Below are 25,766 nucleotides of genomic sequence, written 5' to 3'. Positions count from 1 at the left end.
CTTTTAACGCGACACCTCGGGTATGAGGTAGAGCGTAATAAAACAATATAATAATACGTTATAAAAATTTAAATAGGGGATGTGAGCACTCCCACCCTAAAACAAAATTTTGAGATCTCTCTCTCTGGTCGAAACACAGTGAACTTCTCTCTCGAACCGAATTTTTTATCGGAAGCTCCCTCTCAAATAATTGTGGGTAAGTGACATCGTCTTCCTGAAAAATAGTCTGTTTTTAATAAATAGTGATATTTTCGTTCAGGATATTTATTTTATAAGTTTTGTGTGTAAGTGACATCGTTTTCCTGAAAAATAGTCTATTTCTAATAAATAGTGATATTTTTGTCCAGGATCTTTATTTTATAAGTTTTATGTGTAAGTGACATCGTTTTCTTGAAAAATAGTCTGTTTATAATAAATAATGATATTTCCGTTCAGGATATTTATTTTATAAGTTTTGTGTGTAAGTGACATCGTCTTCCTGAAAAATAGTCTATTTCTAATAAATAGTGATATTTTTGTCCAGGATCTTTATTTTATCAGTTTTGTGTGTAAGTGACATCGTCTTCCTGAAAAATAGTCTGTTTTTAATAAATAGTGATATTTCCGTCCAGGATCTTTATTTTATAAGTTTTGTGTGTAAGTGACATCGTCTTCCTGAAAAATAGTCTGTTTTTAATAAATAGTGATATTTCCGTCCAGGATCTTTATTTTATAAGTTTTGTGTGTAAGTGACATCGTCTTCCTGAAAAATAGTCTATTTTTAATAAATAGTGATATTTCCGTCTAGAATCTTTATTTTATCAGTTTTATGTGTAAGTGACCTCATTGTCTCGAAAAATAATCCATTCTTTTTAAAAATAAAATGAAATAATTATTTCTGCTTATTAGCATGAATTTTAGGCGCGATAAATTTTATGCGCACGTGACCTCATTATCTTGAAAAATAATCTTTTTAATAAAATTTGTGATATTTTATCTATGTTAGAAATTTTGAATGCTGTAAATTAGAAAAATAAATTTATTTATTTTTCTTGTCTATTGTTAGAAATAAATGTGATATTTCTGCTTTTAGTATAATTGTGATATTTCTTTCTACTGTTTTGAATATTTAGACATTGTAAAATTCATGTGCAAATGACTGCCTTATTATTTAAAAATTGACATTTTTGCAATTGATTATAGTATTTTTGTGAAATGTTTATTTGTGAATTGATATTCCATAAATTGTGATAATTCTGTATTCTTGAATTTTTATAAGAGTTTTTCTATACATATTAAATTGGCAATTATGCTAAAATGCCTTTACAAACTGCTACCTTTCTAAATTTGAGCCCAAAATATTTGATTGGTTATTTTTGAAATGTTATAGAGAGTGACTGTTATTAATGGTTTAAGTGAAATTCATATTAATGATTTTAGTGATATGTTGAGTACATGATATTGCTGCTTTCGAATGTTTAAAGAGATTTAGAAATAATTTAAGTATGCAAGTCGACTCATCCGGTTCGCCGGTGAAGTATAAGTGGACCTATCTGGGACGCCGGTAGGGATTAAGTGGACTCATCCGGTACGCCGGTGAGGTATAAGTGGACCTGCAGGGATTAAGTGGACCTATCTGGGACGCCGATAGGGATTAAGTGGACCCATCAGGACGTTGATGGGGTATATAGGTGACCTACTTGGGACGCCAGTAGAGTATTTTGTGAAATCCTTTGAATTATGTACTGCCGTTAAAAGTGTTATAAGCATTTCAATTACTCGGATTATACTTAATTATGCATTTATTGAAAGTGAAACTGTCGATGCATTTCTGTTAATAGATCTCATTTTGGAAAATATTGATATCTTTCAACCATGATTATTTTTAGAATTATGATGATCACTTACTGAGTAGCCAAACTCATCAAACTATGGTAAACATTTTTCAGGATGACTGCGGTTTCATTTGTGTCCTTGTCAAGATCAACTTTGGGAAGATATTGTAGTTTTGCTTAAACTTTCTTTATTTACTTTGTAAGACCTCGCCACTGTAAATTTGTCCTATCAATAGATGTATATATGTTTTGACTGTCACATCTCAGGAATATCAGTATTGTAAATTCTTGGGGTGTGACAATTATGGTATCAGAGCAATATGTTTAAGATTTTTAGGAAATTTAAAAATACTTTTCAATAATCAGGTACACAAATTTAGAGGACTAAATTTCTTTAAGGGGGAAAGAATGTAATAATCCTAAACTTTTGAAAAAAAAAAAAAAAAAAAAAAAAAAAAGAAGAAAAAAGGAGAAAATATGCTTTTAATTAGGTGATGTTCTGTTTGAATATGATGGTCCTTGAGGACCATCACTATTTTCAAAAAAATTTTGCTTTAGATTAACTTTTGCTTTGCCTTTACTTTTTTTCTTTGCCTGCTTTTGCCTCCTGCTGCTTGCAGCTGGCAGCGTCCTTTAGCGGACGTGGTTTTCGTACGATAAAAGTCTGCTTTTAACGCGACACCTCAGGTATGAGGTAGAGCGTAATAAAACAATATAATAATACGTTATAAAAATTTAAATTGGGGATGTGAGCACTCCCACCCTAAGACAAAATTTTGAGATCTCTCTCTCTGGTCGAAACACAGTGAACTTCTCTCTCGAACCGAATTTTTTATCGGAAGCTCCCTCTCAAATAATTGTGGGTAAGTGACATCGTCTTCCTGAAAAATAGTCTGTTTTTAATAAATAGTGATATTTTCGTTCAGGATATTTCTTTTATAAGTTTTGTGTGTAAGTGACATCGTCTTCCTGAAAAACAGTCCATTTCTAATAAATAGTGATATTTTTGTCCAGGATCTTTATTTTATAAGTTTTGTGTGTAAGTGACATCGTCTTCTTGAAAAATAGTATGTTTTTAATAAATAATGATATTTTCGTTCAGGATCTTTATTTTATAAGTTTTGTGTGTAAGTGACATCGTCTTCCTGAAAAATAGTCTATTTCTAATAAATAGTGATATTTTTGTCCAGGATCTTTATTTTATCAGTTTTGTGTGTAAGTGACATCGTCTTCCTGAAAAATAGTCTGTTTTTAATAAATAGTGATATTTCCGTCCAGGATCTTTATTTTATAAGTTTTGTGTGTAAGTGACATCGTCTTCCTGAAAAATAGTCTGTTTTTAATAAATAGTGATATTTCCGTCCAGGATCTTTATTTTATAAGTTTTGTGTGTAAGTGACATCGTCTTCCTGAAAAATAGTCTATTTTTAATAAATAGTGATGTGTAAGTGACACCGTCTTCCTGAAAAATAGTCTATTTCTAATAAATAGTGATATTTTTGTCCAGGATCTTTATTTTATAAGTTTTGTGTGTAAGTGACATCGTCTTCTTGAAAAATAGTCTGGTTTTAATAAATAATGATATTTCCGTTCAGGATCTTTATTTTATAAGTTTTGTGTGTAAGTGACATCGTCTTCCTGAAAAATAGTCTATTTCTAATAAATAGTGATATTTCCGTCCAGGATCTTTATTTTATAAGTTTTGTGTGTAAGTGACATCGTCTTCCTGAAAAATAGTCTGTTTTTAATAAATAGTGATATTTCCGTCCAGGATCTTTATTTTATAAGTTTTGTGTGTAAGTGACATCGTCTTCCTGAAAAATAGTCTATTTTTAATAAATAGTGATATTTCCGTCTAGAATTTTTATTTTATCAGTTTTATGTGTAAGTGACCTCATTGTCTCGAAAAATAATCCATTCTTTTTAAAAATAAAATGAAATAATTATTTCTGCTTATTAGCATGAATTTTAGGCACGATAAATTTTATGCGCACGTGACCTCATTATCTTGAAAAATAATCTTTTTAATAAAATTTGTGATATTTTATCTATGTTAGAAATTTTGAATGCTGTAAATTAGAAAAATAAATTTATTTATTTTTCTTGTCTATTGTTAGAAATAAATGTGATATTTCTGCTTTTAGTAAAATTGTGATATTTCTTTCTACTGTTTTGAATATTTAGACATTATAAAATTCATGTGCAAATGACTGCCTTATTATTTAAAAATTGACATTTTTGCAATTGATTATAGTATTTTTGTGAAATGTTTATTTGTGAATTGATATTCCATAAATTGTGATAATTCTGTATTCTTGAATTTTTATAAGAGTTTTTCTATACATATTAAATTGGCAATTATGCTAGAATGCTTTTACAAACTGCTACCTTTCTAAATTTGAGCCCAAAATATTTGATTGGTTATTTTTGAAATGTTATAGAGAGTGACTGTTATTAATGGTTTAAGTGAAATTCATATTAATGATTTCAGTGATATGTTGAGTACATGATATTGCTGCTTTCGAATGTTTAAAGAGATTTAGAAATAATTTAAGTATGCAAGTCGACTCATCCGGTTCGCCGGTGAGGTATAAGTGGACCTGCAGGGATTAAGTGGACCTATCTGGGACGCCGATAGAGATTAAGTGGACCCATCAGGACGCTGATGGGGTATATAGGTGACCTACTTGAGACGCCAGTAGGGTATTTTGTGAAATCCTTTGAATTATGTACTGCCGTTAAAAGTGTTATAAGCATTTCAATTACTCGGATTATACTTAATTATGCATTTATTGAAAGTGAAACTGTTGATGCATTTCTGTTAATAGATCTCATTTTGGAAAATATTGATATCTTTCAACCATGATTATTTTTAGGATTATGATGATCACTTACTGAGTAGCCAAACTCATCAAACTATGGTAAACATTTTTCAGGATGACTGCGGTTTCATTTGTGTCCTCGTCAAGATCAACTTTGGGAAGATATTGTAGTTTTGCTTAAACTTTCTTTATTTACTTTGTAAGACCTCGCCACTGTAAATTTGTCCTATCAATAGATGTATATATGTTTTGACTGTCACATCTCAGGAATATCAATATTGTAAATTCTTCGGTGTGACAATGTATCATTGATTGGTCACAAAGTTTAAAAAAAAAAATTCCAAATGGCGTCACACTTTTTTATCTATTAGAATTCACATTTAGTGACTAAAAATAAAAGTAATTATGGCATTCTTGTACTAAAAATAAATAACCTTATATTATAGGCTCTCAAAAAAAAAAAGTCGAAAGTATAGGATTTGGGGTTTGTGAGTGCATCGCTAAATGATGCAAATATACACCCCCATATGATGCAAAAATATCATCTCTCCGGACTTGAAATTTTTGTAATGGTGCATAATGGTTGGACATCTATTTTCATTCATAAGTATCAAATTTAAAGTTTCAAACATAGTGTATGAGTACTTAAAAATTGATGGTCTAGACATCTTAAGATCGAGATAAATTTCCATATAGGGCTTGAAATCTGTTTTATTATTATTATTATTATTTCGTTCCTTTTTTAACATCCATACACCTGAAAGTCGATATGATAATGTTATGACAACGAAGTAAATTTGGAATATTTTAAAGAAAATATAAATATTATTTTTTGAATTCTTTTTTTATTATTATCTATTTTAACTTTTAGTTAATTTAATATTTTTTTACATATATATTAAAGATGGATATTAGATAAACAAAGCATTGCATGGCAATACGTGAGATCAAAACCGTGTTGTTTACTTTTAATACAAGAAAGTAACAATCACTCTTGTCCATCATATTTCAAATTGGGTGGTCATGAGTATCTCATTACAAGACTCGAAGTTAAAGAAAAAAAAGCTTGAATTTTGGCATACCTCAAACTATCCAATTTGACATAAACAAAAGACGCTTTTATGCCATCGCCAATATTAAAAAAACCGGCCGTTTAGATCGAAACTGTTAGTGTTCCGATTATGGTAAGGGGCGGTTATAGGGTTATAATACATACACAAAACATCACAAAAAACATATTGCCCAAAAGCGGCTGAAATCTAGCCAAACCAGCCGGTATTGTGGCTAACAGGTCGGTTTTTTAGCTAACAGGACTGTTTTTTTTTAAACGGTATTTAACGTTATAACTCCCGTTGTAACGTCTGTTATATGTCACGATGCCGTTATTTTTAGCAAGGCTGCTATATTAGACAGAACACATGAATTTTGTTTTATTAAATATTTGATTCAATTTTTTATTGCTTTTTCAGCCTTTTTCATTATTTTTTTAGTCAATTATTGACTGAAATTATTGTTTTAACAGTAAAAAATGAAGTATTTGCAACATAAACCCATTGAAATTTTAAGTTTTTTGCCTTTTTTTTTGTGTTTTTCGCGTACTCAAAAAAATCCTCCAAATTTCATGTTGTGGCCTTGTTTTTGGATTATCATCAATGAAATTCGAGGGATTTTGTAGATAATAGATATAGTCAGTATATTATATTTCATTTAAAACGCTAGATTTGGGGCTCGATTTTGAGCGATTAAGGAATCCACTCGGTTTTGAAAAAATCCACCGTCCACTCGGTTTCGAAAAAATCCACCATCCACCCGATTGTTGTTTCGATTTTAGTTTTTTTTTTTCAATAAAATCTAGGGAGTTTGTAGATGATGGAGTTAGTCACAAGATTCAAGTCATATTTTCATTAAAAATCCGAGATTATGTGACCAGGGCATCGACTCGGTTTTTTAGAACTGAGTTTGAAAAAATCCACCATACTATTGATTCAATTTTGTTTTTTTTCAACAACAATATAGGGCTTTTGTAGATCATGGAGTTAGTCACAACATTAAAGTCCTATTTTGATCGAAAATCTAAGATTTGGCGATTGATTTGGATGGATTAGAGCATCTACGCAGTTTTTCGAACTGAGCTGAAAATCAACCGCGAATCGCTAGATTTTATGCTGGATTTTTACTGCTGAGAACACGTGTATAGATTTCATGTGACTTTTTATTTAATATTTGTTTGATATGATTTTTTAGTTGTTTTAAGTATTTGTTTACCACTTTATTTTGCTAAAAAAAAAATTATTTTGCTCAAACATTGTTCAGTTACCACAATAGAAAAATCACTCAGTTACTTGAATTTGGAACTGGTGGCTTTTTATTGTACTTCGTATAATTTTTTGAAAAATTTAACACTAAACATCAGTGTGAACACACTCAGTATTTGATATTTTACTCGAAAAAGATTTTTTGCTTTATTGTTCTTTGTTAACTTGGGGTTCTAAGTTATAAGAGACTTGACATCTGCAATGATACACAAAAATATATAAAACATAGGTGAACGTTTGGTAGACACTGTGATATTTATGTCCTCCATGGAGAATGAATAATTGAAGTCTTGAACTCATGTTCTACGTCATTATACATATATTTTAAAATTAGGAATGGGAAAGTATATGTTGTTTATGGTCCTCGTATGTTCATCGAATCGAATTAAGACGGCTAATGGGATAGTATTTGTTTATTTTTATTTTTTTTAAGATAGATATAGGTAATAAGATAATATAAACGTTTATTTATTAATTTTATTTTTTTTTTGAGATTTTTTTTACCCATTTTTTTATAAAAAATATACCGTTGTGTTAACTGACCGGTTAGTCTAACTCTGGTTCTGACCGCTTGAGGACCATGTCCGGTTCGTTTTGGGAACGCTCGCCACCACTTGCCGAAATTCCTCTCCATAACTTCACACGCTCTCAGACGAATCAACCGACATTTTCACGAACTGGCGGCAACTTAATTTGAGAATTCCCCTCTCTCTCTCTCTAGAAGAACGCGGCGCTTTTCTGTCGAGCAGTTCCTTAGGGATAACTGAGGGAGGGATCGGCACACAGTAGAGAGAGAAAGAGAGGGAGAATGGTGACGCTTGTGGTGGCGACGACTCGGGATCCAGCTTCCGTTGGTCCTGCCTCGGCTCTCTTAGCAATGCCCGACTGGCGCCCGGGTCCTTTCTTGCAGGTTATTTGCCACTACTCACTCTCTCTCCTCATATTCCAGACCCTGTTATCTCTCTAGCTCCATTTCTCCCCATAATTCGCTCTCTCTCTCAAATTTCCATTTATTTTCAATTTGTTTGAGCGAATTATCGATCGCTTTCTGGTTGTTAATTCGCACTTCGTTGGAATTATCTCACTCTCGTTATTTTATCTTTGTTCACACTTGATGCATCCTTAAATCTAGAACCAAATTAAGTCAAGGAAGTATCTAAGTTATTGGTTAAAAAAGTATTTAGAAACCTTCTCTATAAATTTCTTGATAAAATCTTTAGAAACATCTTCGCCTACAAATATTTAAAGGGTCCATTTTCGACAACCGAGAATCGAGAGTCGCCAATAGTGAGTGATCCCTCTCCGTGGTAAGTGATTCCCACTTGAAGTCGAGTGATTCCCTCTAAAAAAACAAAACAGTTGTATCATGTTTGTATTGGAATAAAAGAGTGAGTTTCATTTTATTGTGCCCTTTTTCTCAGCCTTAGAGTACATTATTTGGTATCAGAGCCAACGACCCTATGGCTGGTTGAGCAAGACGTGGTCAAGCGGCTACCAATACCCCTACCATGGCTGTGTTTGCTGAGCTAAAATCATTAGTTGAGAACTTAGTTCATGAAGTACGAAGAAGTGGGAGGAGTTTCAACACTTCTAGTGAAGAAAATTCTAGTTTTGCCGATGAAAATCCATTTGTACAAACAGTTGATGGATGACAAGAATCAGCCCTAGAGAGGTTGGGCAAAGCTATGCAGCCCTAGAGAGGTTGGGCAAAGCTATGGAAGGAGGCGATAGAAACATTCGAGTTGATATTGAAGATTTCTCAGGTAAACTCGATCCCAACTATTTCGTTGATTGGATAACAAGTATTGAAACTTTCTTTGAATGGCGGGATCTACCAGAACCTAAAAAGGTGACGTTTGTTGCCACTAAGCTTAAGGGTCATGCTTTAATTTGGTGACAAACTTCACAAAATGAACGAGTTCGGCGTGGAAAAGAAAAAATACAAACATGGTAAAAAATGAAGGAGAAACTAACTGCCTTGTTTCTTCCTTCTGATTACAATCAATCTGTGTATAAAATATTTCACCATCTAAAACAAAAGGTAGACCAAAGTGTGCAATAATACACTAAGGAATTCTACCAACTCTAAAGTCGAGCTCAGGTTTCAAAAAGTGAAGAACAATTAGTAGCTAGATGTGTTAGTGGTTTAAAACCTATGCTACAACATGAGCTTGCATCACTACACCTATGGGAGATGAATGAAGCTTGCCAAATGGCCTTAAAGGCTGAACAAAAGTTCAAAAGGTTTTCTTATCGATTAGAGCGAGGGAACCCATCAAAGGCTTCAAAGGGTAAAATTGTCATAGGTATGCCACGAAACACTAGCCTCCAAAACCCTCAAGTAGAGAACAAGGATAATGCAAATACCTCAAAGGCTACTACCGCTAGAAATCCTTCAAACACTTGTTTTAGCTGTGGAGAAATGGGCCATAGAACTTTTGAATGTCCAAAGAAGAAACTACATCTTCTAGACCCTATGGGAGAAGAATAAGTAGTTGATGTACTAGAACTTGATGGCAACAAGGATGACGATTCTTCCCCTCGGAGTGAGCTCCATGCCGATGAAGGAGAGAGTTTGGTGATTAGTCGTGTTCTAACAGCCCCTAAAAGCGAATCCGCTGAAGACCGGTTAAGAACAAACATCTTCCGAACCAAATGTACTGCTTATGGCAAGGTATGTACCCTAATCATTGCCTCTGGGTCTTGTGAAAATATGGTCTAGAAAAAATTAAAACTTAAGACTGAAAAGCACCCACATCCTTATAAAATTGGGTGGTTTAAAAGGGGAAGTGAAGTTCAAGTTAATAAAAGGTGCTTGGTTAAATTCAACATAGGGAAGCAATACCAGGATGAAATCTGGTGCGATGTTCTTCCTATGGATGCATGCCACCTCATTCTAGGAAGGCCATGGCAATGTGACCGTGGTGCGGTACATGATGGCCGACACAACACTTACTCATTCGTTAAAGATGGAGTCAAGGTATGTCTTTGGCCCTTACAAGATTCTCCTACCCCTCAAACTCTCAAAGACAAAATGTCAACTTGTTATCTTTTAAGGCTTTTATGAAAACAAAAGACGAAGATTTAATTTAGGGGTTAGTAGCCAAAGAACAAAGAGGAGAGGAGTACAGTGTAACTGAAGGTGTTAAAGACATGATGAATTTGCTGATGTGACCCCTGTTGAGTTACCAAAGGGTTTACCTCCAATGAGCGATATCCAGCATCAGATTGACTCAGTGCCAGGTGCAAGCCTCCCTAATGTACCCCATTGCTGAATGAGTCCTATGGAGCATCAAGAGCTCCAGAAGCAGGTTGATGAGCTCCTTAGCAAGGGATTTATCCAAGAAAGTATAAGCCCTGCAGCTGTTCCTACCCTGGTTACACCAAAGAAAGATGGGTCTTGGAGAATGTGTATACACAGCCGAGCCGTCAACAAGATCACCATCAAATATCGGTTTCCAATTCCACGGCTTGATGATATGCTCGATGAGCTAGCCGGTTCAAATTTTTTCTCAAAAATCGATCTACGTAGTGGATATCATCAAATTCAGATCCGCTCAGGAGATGAGTGGAAGACGGCCTTCAAAACAAAAGATGGACTCTATGAGTGGTTGGTAATGCCATTCGGGTTGTCAAATGCTCCCAGCACATTTATGAGGCTAATGGTACAGGTCATGCGCCCCTTTATGGGAAAATTTGTGGTTGCATATTTTGATGGCATCTTGATCTATAGCAAGAATGAAGAATCCCATAAGGAGCACCTAAGAAAGGTCTTTCAAGCCTTACGAGGAGCCAAATTATATGTCAATTTGAAGAGTGCTCTTTTGTGACAGATCGTGTAGTCTTCGTAGGCTATATAGTACCTACTTAAGGGATTCATGTAGATCCAGATAAAGTTAAAGCCATTGTGGAGTGGCCCACGCCAAAATCTCTATAAGAAGTACGAAGTTTCCACGGGCTAGCCACCTTCGATAGCCGGTTTGCCAATAATTTTAGTTCTATTAATGCACTAGTCACTGATTGCTTGAAGCAAGGAGAGTTTCAGTGGACTCACGCTACTGAAGAAAGTTTTAAACTCGTAAAAAAGAAAATGACTGAAGCCCCAGTACTAGCTCTACTTGACTTTTCGATGGTTTTCGAGGTGGAATGTGACGCTTCACACAATGGCATCGGCGCAGTCCTCAGCCAAGAAAGGCAACCTGTATCCTTCTTCAGTGAAAAACTTAACGCAACCAAGGTACGATACTCAACTTATGATATTGAATTTTAGGCAATTGTTCAAGCACTTCGTTATTGGAGGCATTATCTAATTCAAAAGGAATTTATCTTATACTCGGATCACAATGCCTTACATTATTTAAATTCACAAAAGAAGTTGTATTCAGGACATGCAAAATGGACATCTTATCTTCAAGAGTTTACCTTCACTATCTGCCATAAGTTGGGAACTATGAACAAGGTCACTGATACACTTAGTTGAAGGCCTATCTTCTTGAAACTCTCACATATGAGGTAGTTGGATTCGAGATTTACCTGAAAACTATGAAAATGACCCCTATTTTCAAGAAATCCTAAAGAAATGCTAGACTCAAGGGGCCTATTTGGATTTCATCCTCCATGAAGGCTTTTTATTCAAAGGAAATCGTCTTTGTATACCTGAGTGTTCCCTTAAACTTGAACTCATTTCTGAGCTACACGGAGGTGGCCTAGGGGGACATTTTGGTCAAAACAAGGCCCAAGCTCTTGTAGAAGAAAGGTACTTTTGGCCTAAATTAAAAAGGGATGTTGGAAGATTTTTTGAAAGATGTGGAATCTGTCAGTGTGCAAAAGGATGCACACAAAATACTGGTTTATGCACCCCAGTACCCATCCCTATAGAACCTTGGGTGGATGTTGGCCTAGACTTCGTGGTGGGACTTCCGAGAACAAGGCAACGTTTGGATTCTATATTAGTTGTTGTTGATCGATTTTCAAAAATGGCCCACTTCATACCCTTCAAAAATATGACAGATGCTACTCAGACTGCCATCCTATTCTTTCGAGAGGTTGTGAAACTTCATGGGGTGCCCAAAACTATAACTTCAGATCGGGACACAAGGTTTATTAGCCACTTTTGGAGAACATTATGGCAACTCATGGGCACTCAATTACAATTCAGAAGCAACTATCACCCACAAACTGATGGATAGACAGAGGTCGTCAATAGAACTTTAGGAAATCTCCTTCGAAGCCCGACAGGAGATTGGCTAGGGTCATGGGATTCTGTGCTTGCACAAGCTGAGTTCGCCTATAAAAGTTCAAAGAACCGTTCAATAGGCAAAACACCATTTGAAATTGTGTATGGGCGAACGCCATTGCACATTTTGGATGTGACATCGATATCAAACCTGGACGTTTTAGTGCAAATACTGCTGATCAGACTGATCATTTGAAAGAAGTCCATGACAATGTTCACCGAAAGTTAGCCAAGGCATATGAGCAATATAAGGCTGCTGCTGACAAAAGTCATCGTGCAATGGGGTTTAATGAAGGAGATTTGGTTATGATGTACCTCCGTCGTGAAAGGTTCCCAGTGAGAAAATATCACAAACTCAAACACCGGAAGATAGGACCATGTCGAATCCTGAAGCGCATTGGGACAATTGCCTATCGCCTCAAGTTACCTAAAGGAATAGGGATCAGCCCAGTTTTCAACATTTTTTATTTATTCAAATATCATTTAGAAGCTGATACTATTGATTGGGACGAGGTCCGAGACAATTACCTGTGCAAGAGAATTAGTGCATTCTTGACATCATTGATACCTGGAATATAATGACCAGTCAAGGACAACTCACTCAATACCTAGTGCGGTGGAAAGACAAACCTGAATCTGAAGATGCTTGGCTAACAGATGAGCAATTAAAAGAGACTAATTTGGAAATATGGAGGTCAATGGTTGATAACTCGAGGACGAGTTCTTTTGAAGGGGGGGTGACTGATGCATCCCTAAATCTAGAAAGGTTCTTGAAGGTTCCACAAAAACCTAGAACCAAATTAAGTCATTATCTCTAGAAATATCTAGCAATAAATTATTGTTTAAGGAAGTATCTAGGAACCTTTTCTAGAAACTTCTCTAGAAATATTAGCACTAAACTATTGTTTAAGGAAGTATCTAGGAATCTTCTCTATAAATTTCTTGATAAATCTCTAGAAACATCTTCTTTAGCCTATAAATACCCTCAAAGGGGTCCATTTCCAACAAGCAAGAATTGAGAGTTGCCTTTGAGCTTTTGTTGAGAGTGAGTGATTCCTCTCCAAGTGGTTAGTGATTCCTAGGTGAGGTTGAGTGATTCCCTCTTATTCATTTCCTCCTTATCAAAAAACAGTTGTATCTTGTTTTGTATTGGAATAAAAGAGTGAGTTTCATTTTATTGTGCCCTATTTCGCAATCCTATTGCCTTAGAATACATGAACACTTTGGCACAATTCTCTCTTTTCTCTGTGCTTTGTTGTATGTTTTTATTATTTTCTCGTAGTCAGCACTTCACCATAACTCTCCCTCTCTGGTTTGAAAGAACTGATATGAATTCACTTTTTTTAATTCATTATCTGATTTTTCTCTTCATCTTATTCATGTTTATCAAAAAAGGTTTAATGTGAATAAGCGTATAACCTAAAAGAGCCCATATATCTTGCCCTAATTCAACTCAATTTCAATGAGAAATGCATAACTATAGTTGGAAGGAAATGGCTTTCTTTATGAATCAGGAACGGAGATGGCTGGCTTTCCATTAGCTTCAAAACTCAAATCCCATATATTTGGAATCCCCCTTTAGAAATTTCTAACTCATGCGGTCCTTGAACTATTCTTTCACCATCTCAATTGATAGCAAATGCATTACAAATTGCTTTTCTTCTTGTGGGTGAGTTTATTAATGTGTTTTTCTTCAATGACAATTTTATTGTACAATGCTGTTTACAAATTGGAAGAATACAATGATCTTAGTCGTCTAATGACGACATATAAGATCAAAAGTTCACATGATTGGGTGGTTTAATAAAATCTTAGAATGTTTTGTTATTGTTGGCATAATAATTCCTTTTTACTTCTGTATTTTTTTGAGAATGCAGAGCCATTTGGTCTTTGGAAAACCAATTGCACATGATCTATAAAAAGGGAAAGAGAAAAACGAATTGCACATATTGGGTGCAGCGCAACGAACATACAAATATTAACTCGTTTTATATATGATATTTTTAGTAGCTCTATGCATGTACTTAAATATCTATTTTCTGATCTCGCATTTATGTTTCGTATCAATAGCTGAAGATCTTAGCTTGGAGAAGTTGTTCATTGCTAAAGTAGTCCCAAACTACCTAATGTTGTTAACCTTGAAACTTTATGTTTGGACAGGATATTCCAAGTTTTGTTAATGGTAATGTGAGACTAGTGAAACATGATGACAGTATTGTGGCTGAAGACAACCTCGATAAGCGTTGGGAGAACATCACTGGAGAGGTTGTCGATGAAGTCATATTTCTTAGCCGCCATACTGCAGTTTCCAACCGACCTGCACTTACAGTTCACCCAATAGGTAAGCATTTACAATGTTTTTGCGTGATCATTAAGGTGCAAGACTCACTGTCGACATATATTATTATAGATTTTCAACATGCAGTGGTTTTGTAGGAGTGGCTTATCTTTTAATGGGATTTATTATTTAATAAAGATGTGGTAATTTGTGATTATTATATGTTTTTGAGGATGAGTGTAATTACTGATGTGATCACTGATAATGGGATTCGTAAAGTCATGTTGATACTTTGGTCACAACTCCTGGGAAATGATTGAGAGATGTTGAATCTTATGCAAGTACATTAAGTGATGGGTCATAACAGGTGTAAGGTGTCAACTAGGAAAGAGGCCTTGCTTCACTTAGAAATATAAGTTACCTAATTAGGTGTCTGGAACTCTTGGTGGGATTACTCGTTAATTATATAAATACACGATATTCAACTTTAGTCACCCAGAAAACACTAGAACAAAACTCAATATCGTGATTGTGTGTATTTCTTTTTTTAGTTAATTATTATAAATATATTTCTTCAGGGATCAGATAATATTCTTGACTTGCTATATGCTCCATATATATGTTTGTGAAGGAGTAAAGATTACATGCATAAACTAATTTTTAGATATTCACCATATTTATCCCAAGAGTGATATGCAAGAGAATGCATAGACATTAGAGCCTGGGTGTACCTGTTTTTTTTTTTTTTCCCCACTTTCCAGAACAGCCAAGTTGGGAGCTAGGATGTGAATTCACCTACAGGCCAGCCTAGGCCCTTGCCTGTGCTTAAACTAGATAGTTTCTAGATTTGTGACTGTTAACACTTAGTAAAGTGCAGATAGGTTCTAGATTTGTGATTGTTAACACTTAGTAAAGTGTACTACAAAGTTCTACCAATCACTTGGTCTGGTCTTGAGTTGAGTTCACCCAACAAGTATCAAGGTTGAAATGTGGAAACATTCTTTTTGATTTAGACTCTGTTAAGGTTTCCTGTGTTCACCTTGTTTGGTTCCACTCATTTTACTCTAGCTTTTGATTGGGAGCTGGTTTTCCTGATGAAATTGTAATTAATGCTCTCTGTTTTTTTAGGCGGAGTAGCATCAAAGCCTAGAGTTATGTGGCTTTGTCTTTTGGTACTTAAATTTATTTCTTGATGCCCACCACGTCAGTTGCTTAAACATTCTATTATTTACTCCAAACATTTACTGTAATTAATATTCCATCTTTTTACTTTTGATATCATTAAGGTGCACCCCATTTGCGAGAAAATGAGATCCCACCTGCCGGTGGAAAGCCTGGATGGGCAGCCCCTCCTAATCCTCGAATAGGACCGTGGTTAAGGCTTCTAAAATCGGTTGCTGAGAGTCATGACCTCACTCCTGAGTTTGAGGTATGATTTCCTCTTCCTTGTTTTTATGTTTTATGAGTTCTAACAAATTGACTTTTCAGTTCATATGTGGCTAATGGTTTTTAAAATTTCTGTGAGTTAATGCTCTATAAATTCCTATATCTGGTTAAAACGACTAACATATGTGGCTAATAGTTTTTAAAATTTCTGTGAATTAATGCTCTATAAATTCCTATATCTGGTTAAAACAATTAACTTCTTAGAGAAAGGAACCTGGTTTTTCATGGAAACTATTCTAGATACAAACTATTGTATGCTTGAATGCGGTGTATCTTCCAGTCAATTTAGCCCATAGTGATTTTGAGGAAGTTGGGCTCGCTTTGCGAGATTCCTGGATATTTTGGATATGAAATTGATGTTATTTATCGATGGTTGATCACGAAATGAATTGAGACCACAATCCTGTTTCCATGTATATAATTATTAACCAACCTGTTAAGATCAACCAAAGGAATGTACATTAACTCAGGAGTCCCCAAGCGTCCCCTTGCTCGATTACCCCAAAATCTCAAAGGCTATTTCTGACAGGGGCCTCAGACCATATGGAGCAGTAGTTCAGGTGTCATAGGTTGTCCTATAGTCCTTTCTAGTGACTCATTGATACTTTCTTTTTTATTTGTATTTATCTACCAAAAAGAGAAACTACAAGTAGTTCTAATTTTAAGTAATTTTGGCTAGTTTGAACTATCAACATTCATTACAATTCACAAGGAAAGAGGTAGGTTGAGCCTTATGTGCTGATTTGTAAACAGTGATTCTGCCTCATGCATAGCTTGCAGTCATAAGGGTGAGATGCTAAAATTTCCTAAAAGAAACTAAACTTCAATTTATTTTTTTAGTTTACATGTTGTGCATTGGGCATCACCCTTTGAATGATAAATGCTTTTCATGCTTGAGAGGTAGTGAAAGCAAAGATGACTTATGATATATAGGGATGTCTGAAACCACTCATCTTATTTGCATGGATGTTAGCAAAACATCCTCGAAATAGCTTGAAAAAAGAAATACCTCATAATTATTAGCAAATGTGACATGTATCACATGTCTGTGTGCAATTTCAATTGCTCCTTGCTCATTTGTCTTCCCTATGAAACCATTGCTTTGGAGTATTACTTTTGCAGTAGGCAAATCTAGTGTTTTGGCATCACCTTCTGTCAGAAGATATTATATATTGGAAGACACTACGCAACGCCTATGGGCAAAAATGATTAGTATTTTCGCCCATAGGCTCATCACCGTCTGAAAAAATCGGGCGACATGCATTTTTCAACTGCCATGGACCTAGCATGTCTGGGGCGGTACCATCACGAACATACTAGGTCCGTGATGGTCAAAAAATCACGCAGAACCACAACGGACGACGCGTCCATTCAATAAACCTCGACGAACATAGCAAGTCTGTGGCGGTGGCGAAACACTGTAGCACTTTGCCTATAGGTATTTTTAAAATTTTTCCTTTTATATATATATATATATAATGTTAGGGTACTCCTACATATGGAGTATTTTTTCAATGTACTCAACATTTTTGGACACTTGATACCCTTACCCTACATGTAGCAACTTTTTTTGCCTAGGGTTATTTTAGTTAATTAATTAAGGGTAAAGCGGAAATCTCGATAGAAAGAAAAATATTTATTAACAATAGTAGAGAATGATATCATCCACATGAGGTGTGACACCAACCACATGGACCATTAATTGTTTTTTAACCACAAATAGAATGCCACTAGTTTCTTATAGAAATAGCTATTTTGTCCCTCCTAATGACCAAAAATGTCATTGCTCGAAAAAAGTTATATTACAAAGTAAGGGTAATAAATGTCCAAAAATGTTGAGTATATTAAAAAAAGTTGTGGTTTTTATAAGGTTGCAACCTTAAACAGTCCAATTAAGGCGCACTTCTAAATTTTATCATAAATACAATTTCGATATAAGAAACTATTAGGACGGCTTGAGAATCTATTTTCATCTCTAATTATAACATTTACAACTCTAAAAATGGTTCAAATCAAGTAGATCTATAAACACATGAAAATCTTGAAAATGGACGGTTCAGATAATGTGTTGCAAGATACACTATTTCGCAGACTCAATTTCTTTTTTTTCATATTCATATATCTCGATGTCAAGATGATCAATTAGAGGGTTTTCCAAAATCCAAACATAATTTTATGATGGATTTTTGAGGAGCACTTTTATTTCTACATTTTAAGGTTGCAACCTTATATTAAGTTTTTCCATCAAAAAAAAATTCCATGTATAGAAGTACCCTAAGATTTTAAGGTTGCAACCTTATATAAACCCTATAGATATATATATATATATATATAGGGTTATGTTAGGATGCTCACACTATGGAGTAAGTTATTATTGTCCTCAATAAATTTTGGACACTTCTATGCCCTTGTTTTGTACATGGAGTATTTTTAGTGCTCCATGTAGGTGTTGTCACACCCCATATAGATGACATCACACCTTCCAAATGACCAAAAATACTCTTACTAAAAAAAACTCCATGTACAAAAGAAGGATATATAAGTGTCCAAATTTTGTTGAGTACAATGATAAATTACTTCATAATGTGAGTACCCTAACATAAATCATACATATATATATATATGGAAAAAGATGGGATTAGCCCACTAGCTCATGTGAACATATGAGCCCAATAGCCCAGATTGAATCTAGACGGATCTGACGATCATAGATGTCCAGTAGTACTTGAATTTTATTTTATTTTTTCTACCAATCCAAACCAATTGAAATTTTAAGTGTGTGTTCTTCTCATCAAGGCGCACCTAATAAAAATATAAAAAAAATTATTCGCAAAAAACAAAATGACCAAACTACCCCAAAAAAATTTTCGGGGGTATTTTGGTCAATTTATTTTATGTAAAATATTTTTTTGATATTTTTCGAAGATTCAATTATTTCTTATGAATACACGCCTAAAATTTCAAGCGATTTGGATTTGTAGAAAAAAAAACTAAAATTCAAACACTACCGTGCATCTGTGATCGTCAGATTGGTCCAGAAGACATTGGGCTTTTATGTTCATATGAGCTAGTGGGGTAATCCCATCTTTTCCCTATATATATATATATATATATATATATATATATATATAAGAAGCCACTATGCAATGCCTATGGGCAAAAATGAATAGTGTTTTTGCCCATAGGCTCGGCACCAACTGATTTTTTTGAATGGCGTGGATAAATCGACCGCACCAGACAAACGGACATACCATGCCCGGTGTGGTGGATTTTTCACACAAAATACGGGAAACTGCAGCAGCTCTACGAGAGCCGTTGCGGGGTGAAACGCTATTCATTGTGTCCCTATGGCATTTTTAAGACTTTTCCATATATATATATATATATATATATATATATATATATATATATCATGTCACCATGCCATTATAATATAATGGAACTGCACTTCTAGAAAACCATATTTGTGGTATTTGTATGACCCAAAATTTTGCATACATACTCTCTTTATCTCAATAATCAATCTGAAAATAATAATAATAATTTGCACCCTATATATGGTCGAAATGAGTCCCTTCCAACAATGAATCTCGACCGTCCATTTGGTGAAATTCAAGATCTAGGCCTTTATGAATTCAAAATCATTTGTTTCTTTTTTAACATTGTTAATCTAATAATAATAAAGTCATCTAAAAAATTTGGAAAGAAAATAGATTCTTCTAAGGTCTAGATCTAAGCATCTCACCAAAATGGACGGCCTATGTTAATTGGACGAAAAAAACACTGTCTAAGTTGTATTTTCAAATTCTACTTTGTGAAGGCATCATGAGATGCACCATGGAGAACTTAATACTCACATAATGTGTGTTAGTCATCCTCAATATTATAATGAATATCTATGGTGAGCTGATTGACCAATACCATCAAGCACAAGTGTACATAATATTCTTACCTGTATATTGTTGTAAGAAACCAAAGCATCACGGGGACCTCTTCTTTTATTATGGTTAAATATGTGGTTCATTTTCCTTTGATAAGAAAAGAGATTTCTATAGTGGTCATTTGATCACAGATAATGTTTCTGCTCTAAGAGGTAATGAATTTCACATTGGTATCATATTAACATTTTGGTGGTTTCACTCACTTCTTGCAGTCATCCATGGAATGGCACTTTGTCCAATTTCCAATGATATTTGAATCATAATGGATGTGTGCCCTTTGAACCTCAAATAATATCTGTTAATGTCAAACGATATGTCTTGAAATAATGAGCAGAGCTCATTTCTCCATTTTCGATTTGTGTAGGTTACATTGGAGGGTACGCATCACGGTCCTGTAGTGACCGCACCAACTATGTTCGTAGAAATTGGTATGTACTTGCTAATGACTGACATACAAATGCACCTTTTCAGCTTTTTCCTTTAAGTTTCTGCATTTTGTTCGTTATGCATGTGGTTATTTTGGTGAACTGTAATCTTTACTCAGAGAAAGAAACTTGAGCATTGGAAAAGATGGAGCTGTATTAATATAGAAAAGACAAAGCACAGGCACCAATGGTTTACCTCCATTACCATGTTACATTCGTCCCCTTCCTTGGGAAAAGTGTGGTTTATGTGCAAAATGACAATTTGGAGGCTCTTAAAAAGAGACTAAACTTCAACATAACTGGAATTTGGAATCATTGGGATGTAATTATTTTATTTGATGGGATTGTTTCTTTATGGTAGGTAGTACAGAAGAATATTGGAAGAGGCAGGATGCTGCTCAAGCCATTGCTCTGGTTGGTACCTAAGCATCATTAACTTATTTGTGGCAAATAATCATGAAGTTCACTTATTATTCTCTTTCTGAAAGCATACAAACTTTTACAAAATCAACTCGTGTATATGACATATGGTATGTTGTGTTAACTTGTTTTATCGTATTTAAGAAACCTTTTTCAAGTAATTTCTGCACTTGTTTCTGATTTCCAGTTACTTTGGCGTGGACTGGGTCTTGATGGCTGTGGTGGTGTCGGAATTTGGAATGGGTATGTCTTTTTTTTTCCTTTGGAATCAGTATTAATCATTTTAAGAATTTTTAAGTAAATTAGGAATGCCAAGAAAGCATTTGCAGTGGGCACCTTTTGTCTCTTGGGTTTAACAGCTTCTTAATTTAAAGGTTTATCGTCATAGTGAAAGCTTTTAATGTATCACCAAAAATATTGAAAAAATTATGTTTTCTTTGTTGCACTTTAATGCAAGGAAACAGCTCTGGCAAGATTTTCTCAATAGCAAAATGCAATATTTCATAACACTCACAACGAAAGTCCTGTGAATCATTCCATTCAATAGAAGGCTTGAATTTTCAGGTTTTCAGAGTCTCAAGGCATGGAGATGCGAATGCAAGACTGTAGTCGACATAAAGGTCTTACCTTGATACCAAAGAGAATGAGGGCAATGATATTCCAAAGTGTCTTACAAAACCATCAAATTCATTGTTTCTAGGGTGCAGTTTGTATAGAGCCGAGGCTCTACAATCAAAGTAAACCGTACCTTCAAATAGTGTCGAGAAATGTAGTTTCAATACTGAAAATCTTTGTGATAGCCTTAAAAATATATTTTTATCTTTAATTATAAAATTTAAAGCTCTAAAAATAGTGTAGATTGAGCAGATCTGTGAAACTTGAAAATCTTAAAAATTGACTGTCCAAAAATGTGTTACAAGATGTACTATTTCCAAAACTTGAAATCTACTTTTTTCTCATGTCCATGCATCTTGATGTCGAGATGATCAATTTGAGGATATTTGGGCATCAAAACAACCTTTTTGCGTGAAATTTTTGATGTGGGCTCTAATTTGATTGTTTAGAGCCTCGGCTCTAGGTAAACTTTTTCCTTGTTTCTAAGGCCTACACGGAACTGAGAAATCTTCTCTTTCTTTGCCTTGAGGAACTTCCATATGTTTCTCTCATCTTCTCCCCAGTGGTACCATCTGTCCCAGAGTACTAGAAGGCTTATTGTTCACTTATAATGCAATATTTGCCTATTACTTCAGTTATAAGATGCTAGTTTCATCGAGACGGCATATATATGGCCCTCTCAGATTTCACCTTTATTGGTAGTTCTTGTTTCCATCTAATTTTAATACAAGTAGCTACTTATATACTTTAACAAAGATACAAGTTGATTTCACATGCTAGAATTCATGTTCCTGTATCTGTAAAACACATTGCAAAGATATCTCCTTCTAAATTTCCATGGACAGTGTGGCCATATATTATGAAGAATGTGCAAAGTTTCACTCACGTGTGGGTATTTATAACAAGAATTGTGGGAATCTGGTTTAAGCTTGGTAATATATCCATACTCAAGAATCCAGTAAATAACTAGGGACAAGAGACATTGTTTGAGTTCTTCCAAGCATTACATGTGTTTTTCTTTTTGCCCTTTTCTTGTACTGGGTACCTTACTGCATGTTTCTTCGTGTTGAGGGCTAGAAATATCTCTAAAGCCCTATTACTGTATTAAGATCTTCCAGTAAAAGAGACTATGGTGCCACTGTGAAAGGGCACAGGTCTTATCTTGAAACTTGAAACTAATTATCAAGTGTTTCATCATCAATATTTGCGTAATTTTTCGTTTTGAAAGATGAATTCAATTATTTTTTTCTTTGATAATTCCAGTTTGCAAGATCAACGCTATTTAGCTTTTCAGGAATGAAGCAAGAAACAAAGTCCTACTGGGAATAGGAGGTGGGCACTATGCACCTCGCCACATGGATGTCGTATTGTAAGTAAAACTAAGTTTCATATGATTTTATTATGTCCCATTAATATGACCCAATAACTACCTTAGATCTCCCTGGCTTGTGGACCATGGTTCCTACTTGTTTCCACAGCCCTAAAGAATGGGATTTCCCTACCATGGTCTGGACTCTCTCTCTCTCTCTCTCTCTCTCTCTCTCTCTCTCTCCGCCGCTCCCCAAGAAAAGAAAGAGAACCAATAATAATAATTATTATTATTATTATAATATCATCATCCAAGCTTTATCCTCATTATTTGGGGTCAGCAATAATAATAATAATAATAATAATAATAAAACAAGAATGATGATATGTGTTTTTCTGGCTATCTCAAGTAGCTCTGACCATATGCCTAATGATAATGTGCAGGAAAGATGGAGTATGGGCGGGCCACTTGCTTTCAGGTTACTCCTTGCCAATGGACGATCCTGGTCCCTCAAAAGAAAGCAATTGTGCAGCTGGTGTTAGAGGAACATGGAAACAAGCTATCAAAGTCGCACACGAAGCTACTAAACTGGCTTTTCCTGGAGGAGAAATTGTCGCACATCTAGATAACAAGTAAGTTATCCTTCGATGTAGTATAAGAAGATACTGTTAGTGACTAGGTTGTAATAATTAGTCACACAATTACATGGGTGCGCCAGTCCATTCTCCCTTGATATGGGTTAGCAAGTAATCTATGTTATTCGATTTTCGGAAGCATTGGATGGTTTACAAGGGCAGAGAATACTCTCTCTCTCTCTCAAACTGTAGCAGCTATGGAAAAGGTTGAAATTCCTTACCATCTTTAGACCTCAACAGATTGAAATCACGACTTTACAACAAAGAGCAATGTTGCTACAGGATTTTCTGTACAACCTAGAGATTGCTAAATCATTGGGTACAATAACGGCTGAGAAATTCTCATACGTCCTTTTTCCAGATGGGATTGTGTTTTCGGCAAGTATTTTTCCTTATGGAGCTTATTGGAAATTTTCATTATATTTTCCAACAGTGTTATCCGACTCACCCGAGTCCACTTGGACTCGGGGGAGTGACTTGCCTTGCATTGTGTTTACAACTCCGGTACAAATTTTTTTAAAAAAAAAGTCCAAAAAATTGTAAAAAATGTGAGGCTGTTGTATAAACTTTTGTATATGATTTGGATGTTTTTGGTAAAGATTGGTAACTAATTTTTTTTAAATCCCTATTTTAAAATTTTTCTTTTTTATGGAATTTTTGTAAATGTCACTGACTATAAATATTGTTTTAAGGGAAAAGTTTATATAGAGTAGAGGCTCCAAACAATCAAATTCGAGCCTACCTCAAACATTCACTAGAAGATGTTGTTTTGATGTTCAAATATCATCAAATTGATCATCTCGACATCAAGATGCATGGACATGAGAAAAAAATTGATTTCAAGTTTTGGAAATAGTGTATTTTGTAATGCATTTTTTGACCGTCAATTTTAAAGATTTTTAAGTTTTCATAAATATCATCGATCTACACTATTTTTTATGCTTTAAACTTTATAAGTAAATATGAAAATATATTTTAAGACTATCAAAATGATTTCCAGTATTGAAACCACATTCCTCGACACTATTTGAAGGTAGGCTCTAATTGGATTGTTTAGAGCCCAGGCTCTATACAAACCACACGTTTGTTTTAATCCATTTTTTCTTGACCTTTTCAAGGTTATTTGAACTTTTAAGGTTGTTTTGGGTTTTATTTTACCTTTGCTACATTATTGTGTCTTTTCATATTTTTCTTATTTTTTTATTTATTTAGGGCTTTTGGTCCTATTAAGAACTCAGCCGAGTCGACTTACATGACCGGGACCACTTGCACTCAGCCGAGTCCAAAACTCGGCTGCCTCAGCCAAGGGCCAAGTCCCTTCTCAGCGAGTTCTTAAACACTTTTTCCCAATCCAACTACCTTTATGGAAATGTGAAAACATTTTTCTTGAATTATAGGAATATTGCTGATAGTGAAACGTCAAAAAAAGAATTTGCTTGACTCATAGGAATTTGCTGTTTTTATTTGATTTAGGAATTTCGTTTCTGATTAGTATTTTTCTGGGTGGCATTTTATTTTGAATTTTCATTATATTTTGGAACCCCAGCCACTAACCAGAGAGAGAGAGAGAGAGAGAATTTGCATGAATTTTATGAATATTATTGGTATTGTGAAGAACTGAAGATGAGAAATGAATATTTTCCGTATTTCAGAAGTTTCAAAAGCGGGCAAAGAAATGCAGTTACAAGCTTCCTTGCCGAAGAGAATATAAAGATTGGGAAGGCAGAAGACTTCTTCTGATTACAGAGGACACTCTTTAAGCCAAAAAAAATATTGTTTTTTTAATATTATATTTTGTAAATCATCCTCTGATAATTGCATTTTTACGTGCTAATTATGGCAAAGATTCCTCTTTTGCAGGAAGTATATGGCTATTGAATATTGAAATCTAGAATGCAATTCAAAATAGGAACAAATGCAACACAATTCTTTTAAGTGAACAACTAAAAACACTTTAATAAAGACATGTTTAGTTCGTGTGAATGTTTTCTAGAAAACATTTTTACGTGAAAAAATTCTCCTGTGGCAGAGTGTAGAAATATCTTCATACTAATTGGTCTTGGTGCATCTTTTTACACCAATTGGCAACTAATTAATGTAAAAATACAATAAAATAAATGTTGGTCCCATATTACTTGTCCAAATAGGAAAGAAGGAAAGAAGGAAAATGATATTGTAGGTTCACTAGGTTATATAAATTCAGAAATTAAGAGCCAACATTGTTGGTAGGATTTCGCTTTTTTGGGAAAAATATAAGGGTCCGATGGACTTAAATTTTGCACACATATACCTCATCTAGGTGCTTCAAAAAAAAAAAATGAATACACTTGAAAATGTTGGATTATATACGTGTAATGCTCTTGGCCACTCTATGATTGTGTCATGGCATAAGCCCTTCAATTTATAGAATATTTATCACTCTGTACATGGCACTAGAGCTAGGTGGGTGATGTTTAGATGTGAATATAAAATTTTATGTGATCGCAGCATACGAATATAACTGAAAAAAA

General features: G+C 34.5%; 1 protein-coding gene across 9 annotated transcripts; it reads left to right on the top strand.

Annotated features, from left to right (window-relative positions):
* Nucleotides 1-7,490: 7,490 nt before the first annotated feature.
* GEK1 (D-aminoacyl-tRNA deacylase) lies at nt 7,491-25,162 on the top strand. Of its 9 annotated transcripts, XR_016042157.1 has the most exons (11): nt 8,399-9,625; nt 9,786-11,188; nt 14,348-14,528; nt 15,752-15,894; nt 20,217-20,280; nt 20,639-20,691; nt 20,885-20,940; nt 21,262-21,317; nt 22,576-22,681; nt 23,065-23,253; nt 24,909-25,162. XR_016042157.1 is itself a non-coding variant. In XM_088849028.1 (10 exons), exons 2-10 carry the CDS (start codon nt 11,042-11,044, stop codon nt 24,994-24,996), a joined length of 996 nt encoding a protein of 331 aa, XP_088705154.1. In that variant the 5' UTR covers nt 8,399-9,625; nt 9,786-11,041; the 3' UTR covers nt 24,997-25,162. The 9 variants fall into 9 exon arrangements, 5 of the variants coding, with proteins under 5 accessions (XP_006844059.1, XP_088705156.1, XP_088705154.1 ...); XR_016042159.1 differs by lacking the exons at nt 8,399-9,625; nt 9,786-11,188 and adding an exon at nt 7,492-7,861; XM_088849028.1 differs by lacking the exon at nt 21,262-21,317 and having other exon boundaries at nt 22,607-22,681.
* Nucleotides 25,163-25,766: the final 604 nt, after the last annotated feature.

This window comes from Amborella trichopoda, chromosome 10 (assembly GCF_054954075.1).
Source record: "Amborella trichopoda isolate Santa Cruz 75 chromosome 10, AtrichopodaSantaCruz75HAP2 v2.0, whole genome shotgun sequence".
Classification (NCBI taxonomy): domain Eukaryota; kingdom Viridiplantae; phylum Streptophyta; class Magnoliopsida; order Amborellales; family Amborellaceae; genus Amborella; species Amborella trichopoda.
Note: the sequence above shows the minus strand (reverse complement) of the source record. Positions and strands in the feature narration are given on the sequence as shown.